This window comes from Stegastes partitus, unplaced genomic scaffold (genome assembly GCF_000690725.1).
Source record: "Stegastes partitus isolate 25-593 unplaced genomic scaffold, Stegastes_partitus-1.0.2 Scaffold982, whole genome shotgun sequence".
Classification (NCBI taxonomy): Eukaryota; Metazoa; Chordata; class Actinopteri; family Pomacentridae; genus Stegastes; species Stegastes partitus.
In genome coordinates this window covers 157,178-168,291 of record NW_007578713.1, presented here as the reverse complement: position 1 = coordinate 168,291, position 11,114 = coordinate 157,178, and the positions used below count along the sequence as shown (strand labels likewise).

At 40.2% G+C, this 11,114-nt stretch overlaps 1 protein-coding gene across 3 annotated transcripts in view; it reads left to right on the top strand.

Moving 5' to 3' along the window:
- The first annotated feature begins 4,626 nt into the window (after nt 1–4,626).
- Nucleotides 4,627–11,114, top strand: part of LOC103366807 (collagen alpha-1(XII) chain-like) — a 154,064-nt gene continuing 147,576 nt past the window's right edge. For all 3 annotated transcript variants that reach the window (XM_008294637.1, XM_008294636.1, XM_008294638.1), the window contains exons 1-3: nt 4,627–4,817; nt 5,582–5,696; nt 9,794–9,910. In XM_008294637.1, coding sequence (XP_008292859.1) covers nt 5,618–5,696; nt 9,794–9,910 — 196 coding nt within the window. In that variant the 5' untranslated portion in view covers nt 4,627–4,817; nt 5,582–5,617. The remainder of the gene's footprint in view (nt 4,818–5,581; nt 5,697–9,793; nt 9,911–11,114) is intronic.

Below are 11,114 nucleotides of genomic sequence, written 5' to 3'. Positions count from 1 at the left end.
GTCTTCTCTTATTGAGTCCCATGGTTTTGGTGTCATTAGTTTACCTTTTGAAAAATTTGTTTCTGCAATTTCTTTATCCACTTCTACCTTTTGAGGTAAACTGAAACGAATTGTTCTAATGAAACTTCAATGTGTTCCAAAAATGTAAGTATGAGGGAATTTGAGGGTTTGCCTCACAAATGATAGAAGATGAATTTAAAAGCTTGTTATTTGTGTAAACATGTTGAAGTTACAGAAGTATATGACATTCAAAAAACAACTATGAGATGGTCACAATTACAAGAAGAGGTCTTGCTTTTTTTCCCCAGTTTGTGGATGCTGAGAACTTTTGTATAAAGCTGAGCTGGTTAAATATATTAAATTACACTGTTTTGTGCGTCAGAAAACTAGTGCTGTTGGTTTTAGGTGTACCAATGTGCGCTCTTTGGAGACGCACACATGGATCCTGATGCTGCAGGTATTAAACTAAGAGCAATTCGTTCTAAACAGATGGAAGAAACACTTTGACCTCTGGTAGCCTCTTGTGAGGAAAAACACTGATTCTCTTCATTACTGGTGAGCATCATTAGTTTCTGTTTGTTTTCATCACACTAAGGTTTTATTATGGACACTGAATTTTGTTGCCTAATAGATTTGAAATGCGTAAAAAAAAAAAAAAAGTTGTGATTTTGGCTCAAACTGTACTACGCATCACTGAGATGTTTTTAGATGAATATTGGTGCTGAAATGTGGAAACATCCTTCCTTTGATAAGCTCACCAAGCACCGCTGCACGTGTGTTTCTGTTACGGCTCAGTCCACGCTAGTGTTGAAGTTTAATAGAACTGTTGCACATTCACACATGCAGCCAAGTAGTTTACTTGCCATCAGGTCAACGGAACAATGTGAGACTTTTCCACATAAGACACATGAAGAGCTTATAAAATGAGATGTTGTGCCATCAATCAAATTACCCGCGCCTCCACTGTAGCTCAACTGGTTGAGCTGGCGACCCATGTACTGGGGCTATAGTCCCCAATACAGCGGCCATGGGGTTGAATCCCGCTCATGGCCCTTTGCTGCAAGTTCTTCTCCCCCCACTTTCCTGTCTCTCTCTTCACTGTCCGATACAATAAAGGCAAAAAAGCCCCCAAAAATAACTTAAAAAGTAATAAAATCACCAACAGTTATGATCAGTTGATTAATTAGTCAGTTGACTGAAAATTGGCAACTATTGTGACTCTTGTTTCGAGCAGCTGTGATGACATTTCTCACGACTTTCAGATTTGTTTGTTTTTTAAAATTTCTTTTTAACAGACTAAAGTATTTGGTAATTAACTGAGATGCCGACAATGAAGATAATCATCAGCTGAAGTTAATAGTTGAGCTCCACTTCAAGCAACTACAGCAAAGTCCTGCTTTTACATCAATGAAAGACTGATAATCTAATGATGAAAAACAGTTTGACAGTCATGGGGGACATTTTTCTGCACTGAGAACTTGTACTACTCACTATCTTAGTACAGTTTTGGGATTATTCCTTCATACTTAAGTAAGATTTTCAACAAGAATTTTACTTGGGACAGACTACTCGAATATTGGGACACTCAAAACACAATATGCACAGTTATAAAAAAAGGAATATTAGTCGTGTGACACTAGTTGTTTTGGATGCAGTAACAGCTTTTGTGGCACTTTAAAGCATAATGAAGTGAAACAAAAATTGTGTTACGATACAAAAACCTGTGATATGAGCTCTGACCAGTAACCAAACTGGGTCTTACTTTTCCAACTTTGGGAATCTGGGACTCCAACAACAATGTTTGAGCATAGATTTGGTTCACTACGTAGAATTTTGACCTTTAGATGCACAAAACTAATGCAGGTTAACACAACAGTCCTGCTATGAATCCTTTATTCATGATCTTCATAATGTACCCCATCACATATCCTAACCTCTCCAGTGGTTCCTCTTATATATTCTCCTTCTTATTCCCTGTTTACTAATAAAATCACAATGAACTGAGCAAATAATGAGACACTGGTTTGATCTCGTTCCACCATCAGTTCAGTATTTGTCTTTGTAGAAAAGCAGAAAACTATATTTTTTCAGCGGTAACACCAACCTTTCTTCCTTCAACCACTAGAGGGCAACAGTTCCAAAGAAATCGACTGAGGTTTCGGGGCTGATTCACAGATTAGTGTTCAAGGATTAATACTGTCACTCCTAAACTAATCCAATTGTGATTAATTTAGTCTCATTAGGAACTTTGCTGCATCTGTGAATTAAAAATTAAACATCAGCAACAGAAAACCCACCTAGAGTAAAGTTTTTTTGTTTTTTTTTTTGGCATATCTCTTGTTTTTATGTACTTTCTATAATGGCTGGGTTCTTATCTGTTGTAATTTAACCAAGCATGTAGAAAGCAGCCTCGGGCCAGCGCTGCTATCAGTCCACACCCGCCACACATCATTTAACACTTTAAAGTTATTGGATACACAGCAGCTCTACTATCTACATGGAAACCAACACTTATCAGCACTCAGGAATCTGCTGTGTCAGAAAGCACATCTGACCGGACACAGCTGAAAGCCAGAGCCTTGCCGTTACTGCCAGCTGAACATGACGTGGATGTTGTTGTGCAGGTTAAATCAACAATGAGATGATGTTTTATTGATTAGCAGCAGAGTTTGTTGGAAACACGAGCAAGCTGTAGCTCTGGTGAAGGGCCCTCAGCTACCAGGAGGCACCACATTATCTCTTTCTTCTTTTTTTGTTGTGATCTAATGTTTTAGACTGTCTGATTTTGCTAAAAGCATTGACTGCATTAAGAAGCTCCTTCAGAGTTGTTCTGAAGCTCCGAGTGGTGGCTCTGACTGTCGGCACCTTGGTGCTTCTTGACTCCTCTGAACTTCCGGCTAATCAAACAATGAGCAAAGACTTGGAGTGTGAGTGAAGCTGAGGACGGTCATGCAAATATCTTGGTGCCGTTGACCCTCTTGTGACTTTACCCACCAGTCACTCAAAGCAGCCACAACCGTAGATGACATAACTTTAAGTCCTCATATAATTTAAACAGAGAAGTTACACACAAACTCACTCACTGTACAGCAGTCATGAACCAAGAAGTTAACTGAAGAGACCAAAACTGTTTTTTGTTCCATGCTGTAAACATGTTTATTTCTGTTTTAAACCTGGACATCTTAACATGAGGATCTATGAGGATTGACTCACTTTTGGAATCAGTCCCAGGTGGTCATTTGAAGAACTGCATCTTTTGAGCCACTGAGCTTGCTCCTCTGCTGTCAGACAGTGGCGTGACGGATTTTAAGATCACAACAGAGAACTACACGGCTTCATCAAATCTGGGGTTTTTGATGAACTCAGACGAATCAAATTTTGGAGTTTGGAGGGTTAACAAGTAGTTTGCAATTATGACTAACAACCGACATTGAGAGATGACATTTTATAATGTTTCTGTACAAATCACCACATTTGCAATTATGACAACTAACATTTGTGGGGATTCTTACAAATTGGGAGTCACTGACACAATAGAAAAACTATAAAATACATATTATTGGTACTACCATATAGGGGAAGACTTTGGGAATTTGACCAAATGGGGAAACCAAGACTTGGCATTCCAACACCCTTTAATGAAGTTTAGATTATACCAGCTGGATGGGATGATTCAGCACGATAACAGCTAAACAATCTAAGGGTTGCTTTTACAAACAAGTGTTGGATGATGAGATGTCAGGGGGAAGTGCAGTGCATTTGGAGATTTTGGTGCAATTTGACATTTTTAGGAAGTTGTGACCAATTTTAGGAGAATAATCATCAAGAATGTCAAAGCAAATTTCACTAGTGACACTTTCTGAGGGGAGAATGTGAAGTATGGAGAATTTTGACACATTTTTAAAAACATTTTTTAAAGTTGGGTGTATGGAAACTATAACACATTTTAGGATACTTTAACTACTTGACTTCTAAAACCAATATATCAGATTTGAGGAGGATTCTAATTTGGATTATTACCATGTTCAAATGTAGGACATGCTGGCATTTTGGGATGCTTTAACAAAGCTGAGAAGGGAATTGCACACTCATAATATCCTTTCTTTCTGTATGACGCTGCACATAACGGGTATTCCTAGAGTTTTGAGTCATTTGTCCTAAAGCGCAGTTGGGGCAGCTGTTTGTGCTTCATGAAATCCTGCTGGGACCCCAGAAACTTCTGCTGCGGCCCTGAACGCCAGAATGATGCATTAAAAGGGAAAAGACTGACTTGGGGGTTTAGTTTACTACTCTGTGTAATATTTTCCCATTGATTCATGAGCCGAAAAAGGGGCTAAAAGCCTCTGACAGTTTCCCTCCACTGATCCCCCTCTTCCCGAAAAGCAGTTGTGCGCTGCTGTCTCCTTGCGGCCGAGACGCACAGAAGCCCATCAGCGGAAAGGAATGCAGAAAACTATGTAAAAGTTTCCGAGTGTGTGAGTTCGTGTGTGTGAGTCTCTGTGTGTCTCCCAGCATTTTCGGAGGTTACACATCACTTTTTGGCCCGGCTGGATGTCGTAAGAGCTCGCGGCGGGGCAGGCAGAGCTGGGAGCAGCCCCCCTGTTAAGTAGCAGATTGTGTGGAGAGTCTTCCCACTTGGAAAGAGGCTCGCCGACGCGTCTGGGAACCAAAACCCGCAGAGCTCTCTGACTTCAACACCGGACCACCTCACTCTCCCCTTTTTCAGGCTTGGGGGTCTACAGCAAAGGCTTAAACTTTTTTTTATTGGTAATTTTTTTCCATCAAAACTAAAGAAATTCCACCAGCCTCCTCTATAGGTCAGTCCTGCATGGTTTTTGATTTTTCTTCTTCTTCCTTTTAGGTGAATTCATTTAATCCCGATTTCAGTTATTTCAAATCTACATGCAGAGTTATTGCTAAAGGGTATATTCTCTTAAATTCCTGTTGAAGTCACATTGATTTGGAATATTTCGAGAAACGCGTGGACTATTTCTTAGCACTGCGGTGCGTAATTGCGCACGGCGCCAGAGTTTGATGCGCCTTTATTCTGCAGTGGAAAGACTTTGTCTCTATCAGAGTGCGTGCGTCTCATCAGGCGGAGATATTAGATGCTTGATTGGAGTCTTTGCAGAGTAAATGCATCAGAATTCCAGCTCCAGTAGAGAGGAGTGGAAAGGAATCTAACGCAGCGAGAGAAAATACCGAATTTCTTTTGCGCGCCTTTATTCCAACAGGTCTCCACTGAGTTCAATGGGCATTGCTTTTTCTTTAAATCTATTCAGTTGTGGGTTTTTGGACTTTTAGTCATTTGTCTATATAAAGTCTGTCACATAGTCATTTTTTGGCAACTTAACGACGAATTTGTCGAGCGCCAAGATCCTGGAAATATGACTTCATATAAGTTCTGAAAGCTGCGTTTTATTGCGGCTTTGAAGCAACGAACAGATTATGTAATTTAAAATGAAGATGAAGTCAGATCATTAAGCTCTAGGATTCACGTTCAGGTAGCATAAAGGTCTTGTGAAGCCCTGAGGCTGCTGCGGAGCTGCAAGTCTAACCGCCTCCTTCGTTCCTCTCGCAGCTTCATTCATGTGCTGCTGAGCCAGAGGAGCTGAAGATGAAGAGCAGGCTGTCTCTGGCGGCGGCGGCTGCCCTCCTGGCGCTGCTGCTGTCCTCCTCTCAGGCCCAGAACCAAGGTAAAGCCGATCCTCCTCCTCCTCTCTGTGATCCAACACATCTGACTTCCAACTCCTCTCATCTCTGTCTTTCCTCTGCCTGCAACTTGTAGCTGCATATTCAGCCTGAATAAAGAAACTTCATCGTTAAAGCAAATGTGTGCTGGTGACTTGATTTGTTTTAACTGATTTGCCTTTTCAGCCTCAATTTAAACTTTGATTAGTGATGGTTTTCTTCACTCCAATAACCTGCTTTTTCATCAGGAATTTCTTCTTCAAGAAAAAAAATCCTCAATTTCAGATGTCTGGTTTGAATTTATGGATACAAGCCTTTTTTCCTCAAGCCAGTAGCAGTTTTTAAAGCAGCTTAAGGAAAGTATGTGACTTGTTAAGCGCAGTGATGTATTGGAATGTAGCTGAAAATTACTTAATAAGACACCGTATGAAGAGAAAGGAAGTTATACTGCTAGAAAAACTTTGCTTTTATCCCTAAAAGATAACAAATGTCTAGACAAACAGTCTAGTTCTTCTTCTTCAATGTTCAGTCATTAAAGACAGTCAGCTCCTTTTCAAAAAGAAAAAGAAACAGTGAAAAGCAGTTATTTTAGTTTTACTGCATCCCCTGTGAGGGTGCTGGATAAGTAGGACATCTCCTCATCCTCAGATGTAGTTTGATCTCTCCTACACCAGGAGGGGCCCTTGCTCAAACTCTCTGACTGTCCCTTACTACAGATTACATTTCTCCAGTTTCAAAAACGAAGAAAAAAAAAAAAAAGGAAAAAGCTCAGACGGAATGTGGCCAAGTTTCCTCCCTACGTCCTTTCTCCTGATGGAAAGACAAAATATGAGTTTCACATTATTTTCCAGAGGTTTTAGAGGTTAGGAGAGGAGAAAGTTGGCTCCACTGCATCTCTGGATTCTCTCAGATTAAAAGATGAAGAAGAAGATGAAGAAGAAGAAGAAAGCTCAGTGAAGAATCTTCCTCCTCTGTCCTTCCAGGAGGGTTTGTGACCCGCCGTGACCTTCCACTCTTTAATGACCCAGTGGAGGCCCTCGCTGCCATCCCAGGGGTCACGGCACAGCAATGGGGTCATGTATACTCTATGCGCGAAATAGTTTGACATGTTGGGACCAAAGTTAGAGGCTCCAACACCTTGAAGATAAAATGAAGGACTCCAAACTGAAAGGGGCTCTGCTGTAAACTCACACATTTCAAGTGAATAAATGCAGTTTAGAGCTGAGCCCCTTGATGTCAAAAGCTTTAAAGAAGAGCTTTAAGATGTGGAGTGTGGATGGTGTGTGTGTGTGTGTGTGTGTTGCTGGAGTTTTTCGGGTAGTTTTTGGCTGCAGTAGACCCGTTTGGAAACAGAAGCAGCAGCCCTCGGCGCTTGAATTGATTCACCAGGTTGGTGGCTCCTCCATTTTCGACGTCCTGTAACCCTCCCGGTCAAGCCTCGACCAGGTCTGCTGACCGCAGTCTTGGCTTCACGACAATATTTTACAGTGATATTCTTCACCCCCACACTAACAGACAAACTGGTTGGTGGTGTAAAAACAATCACAGGCTAATCCTTCATGTCCAGCTAGATTATATATGTGATTTGTGTGTTTGTTAGTTTAGAGTTTTATAAGATGATCCAAAACTCCGGAGCTCAGATTACCTGCTGCGAACGTGAAGATTGAGAATACGGCACGGGATTATCATGTGACCACTTGTGTGTAATGTGAGGTTGTGAGATGTTCAGGCTACTTCAGTTCAGCTTCGTCCGTAGATATTATACATTTTTCTTAAAGTCAACAAATTCCATAAAAAAGCAAAAGCAACAGTGAATGTATCTGATTGTGTACATCCTCATACAAGCTATTCGTCCTTGCCATAGAGCAATTTAGAGAAACAGAGAAATTTAAAAAACAAAACAAAACACTGTTGCGCTGACTGACATTCTTTCATTATGATGAACATGTGCACCATATATTTTCTTCTAATACGGTTTCCTGCTGACTCAAACAGTCACTGCAGAACCAAGTGTGCATTAATCTGCCACTAAATACAGTCCTGAATACACTGTTCCCTCATGTGCGTTTGCTAAAAACTACATGACCAGTTGTTTTAGGAAATAACTGAGCTTTTATTTGAAATGAAACTATGTATTTGAGGACTTTTTTGTGGAATTTATTGACAATAAAGAAAAATTAGAGAACATTATTACCGTTTAATACGGAAAAACGTCGACAGGAAAGTGCACGAAGCCATTTATTCTCGTTTGTAGTCATCATGTACTCTTAAGATTGTAAATCAGTCTCATAATTAACCAGTCCCTTAATTAATTTTAGGTCTTGTTGATATTTTCTACTCTTATTAAGAGTCTTTTAAAAGTGAGTCCGCGCCATTAAGACAGCATAAAAAGCGTATGATGTCATTATAGCAAGCTAGAGAGGCAGACAGACGGCGATGATCTCCACCCCAACCTGAAGAATATCATTTTAAAATATTTTTAAAAAACAGTCTGTGGTCCTTTGTGTACATGGAAACTTTTTGTCTCTTACTCCAAGTTGTTGTAAACAACTTTTCATGTACACATGCATGAACGTCCATGTCAGTGATCACAATTTTTTTTTTTGTTCATTTTGTGTATTTGTTGTCGCAAACACCAGTGGTTCTTAAACTACGATCCAGATCCTACAAGGGTTTTCATGTGATCAAGGGACATATTTGTCTTGAGCAACAGTAGTTTAAGAACCTCTGGTGCAGATTTTTTTGGGAAACCTGAGCAAAAAGAAAAGATGTACACGTGTCTGCACTGACACTGTGTATTCTTTTATGAGGTTTGCAATGGAGACAATGCTCAGATCTTCATCCATTGTATAATCAATACTACAGAGTTTTGTTTTTGTCAATTCAACGTCCTGAGTTGGATTGAGGTCATGGACAGTCTGCTGGATGTCATTCTGTCCATGTTGTAAGTCTGTTGACAGAAGGGGAACTTTTAATCTTTATTAAGTGGCTGGTGATTTCCACAATTTAAATAAAGTCTTCCACTGCATCACCAGCTAAAGTGACCTGTATGGAAGCAAAGACGGGCCATAAATACGTACAGTTTTACAAGCAACTATGTGACTATTGAATAAACAATGTTGAACTTCTAACACTGCTGAGTTCAGAGCATTGAAATGCTTCAGGTTGAAAACTATTTGAGTTTATGTGGTTTAATCTCCTCTCTTGATTTTTTTCAAAAACATGATTTGTCTGTATAATTAGAATTTCAACAACATTTCAGTTTAAGCCATACCTTCACCTGATTGGGTCATGTGACTTACAAGTAACAACCCGATTGGACAGTGGTTTGATTCATTCTATAAGCTTTTATTAATGGTCTTTCCTTATCCTTCATAATGAAGGTTGAATCTTCCATTTGGGCTTTGAAGCCTTAATTTCACCAATCCAATACGAGCAACTAAACTTTTAAATCTTAAACTGACCACATGCATGTGAACAAAAACATTTTACCATTGGAAACTTTAATTTTCTGTCTCTTTGTCAACCGAAAATTGCAAAAATAAAAATCCAAGATGGGCGTTCAAACCACATTTTTTCATAAAGATGTTTTCCTGAGTAACTTTTTCTCACGGCTATAAATCCAGTGGGATTTAAATGTCAACATTTGGTCGTGATTCCAACGAAATGTGAGACACAATTGGTTTCATGAAATTCACTTTGGCCTTTGCTGGCTTCCGTAGATCTGATCACAGCCAAATTTCACCAAAGTTTCCAGACTCCCACCCCGTTTGTGTTTCCCTCTTAGACGTTCTAAACTGTGTGAAGGTAGCGTTGTGTTGTTCTGTTGTGTTGTTGTCTCAGTGTGTTGTTGCTTGAGTTGCCGACTGTGGCTGTCGGCCACACGAGCTCAAACGGAGGTCATTTTTTTTTCTTTTTCCATAAAATGGCTTTCCTCACATCTGTAGTTTGGTGTGTCTTGTGTTGTTTGTTCCAACAGTGAACGTGTCTAACTTCATCCTGGAAGTGTTGACTGTTGGGAAGCCGCTTTTATGCTCAGCATTACAATACATGTAGCTCCTAAAGCCGGAGGATTAACTGTGTTGATGTTTTGTCTTCACAGTGGACGCTCCGTCAGATTTGAGGTTTAAGATTTTAAATACAAACACAGTACAAATGATCTGGAGCAGACCGCGGTCGAGGATACAAGGCTACAGAATACAAGTGACCTCAGACACAGGTGGGTGCTCATTAAACCTGCGAGTTCTGTCCTGCAGAGCCCGTAACATTACAAGTGCCATAAAGTCTCTAACACATCACTCTGCCTGCCTTGCAAGACTCAACACTGCCTGCAATTATCTGAAGATTTCTGCAGACACATGTTTAGCTCCGGGAGCTCTAATGATAAAGAAAACATTATGTATGGATAAGGGTAATCATCAGGTGGCCGTGCTAATTCACCAGCGCTGCCATAGCAAATAGTCAGTGTTGGTTTAGCTCAGGAGTGTACATGCCACATCTGTCAGACTGTTCATTTAACAGCTGAGATGGTTTAAAGGAGCTGCTGCAGTCATTTCAGCCGCCTTAAGACTTCACCCTGATAACAGCCAACAGTGCATGCCAACATACTTTTGTGTGCTTTGGGTCTGGAGATGTTTAAAGAGAAGACTTGATACTTGAGTATATAAGACTAAGTCAGAGTTTAGTGCTGCAGACTTTGTTGCATCGTTGTGAGAAATTGTTTTTTCATGTTGTTTCTACATGTAGCCCCCATGCACCGCAACAGGAAGTGTTCACATCAGTTTTTTCAATAATTTAAACTCGGCCTACTTAGACATGAGAAAATATTCACTGAGTGGAGCGTCATGCATCATTAGCACCACTAAGACTAGTTCTTCCATCAATATAAATATGTACAAATACATTTTCACACCCAGGAAATGGTTACATTCTGATAGCTAACTTAACTAGCTACCTCACAGAGCCAGTTAGCTTGCATACACTTAAAAACTTAGCGGTGTAATTGTTATGTTGTTTTAGCAAACTAACAGACTTAATGTTAGCCTGTATATTTACATGTGTTATTCGCCCACTGTAGCTCTGACATTCTGCTGTCTGACAGGATTAGTGTTAGCTTGAATGAATTCAAAAACTCACTACACTGTTAGCTTACTGAAGTAGCTAACCGACATAACTAATATTAGCTCACATATTCACGTTCAGTAAGGGCCTGGCGTATCTGTGACGCATTGTTAGCGAAGCCACACAGCTAATGTTAGCTTGCATATTCACATTTAGTTAATGCCGCATGTAGCATAACTGCTACATACTGTGGACAGAACAAAACGTTGGCTGCTGATATTACTGCTAATCACTGGCGAGTACTAAGGTAAAGTACAGATAACTATCTCGCTCAGTATCTACTCTTTGTGGGGGTTAATGGC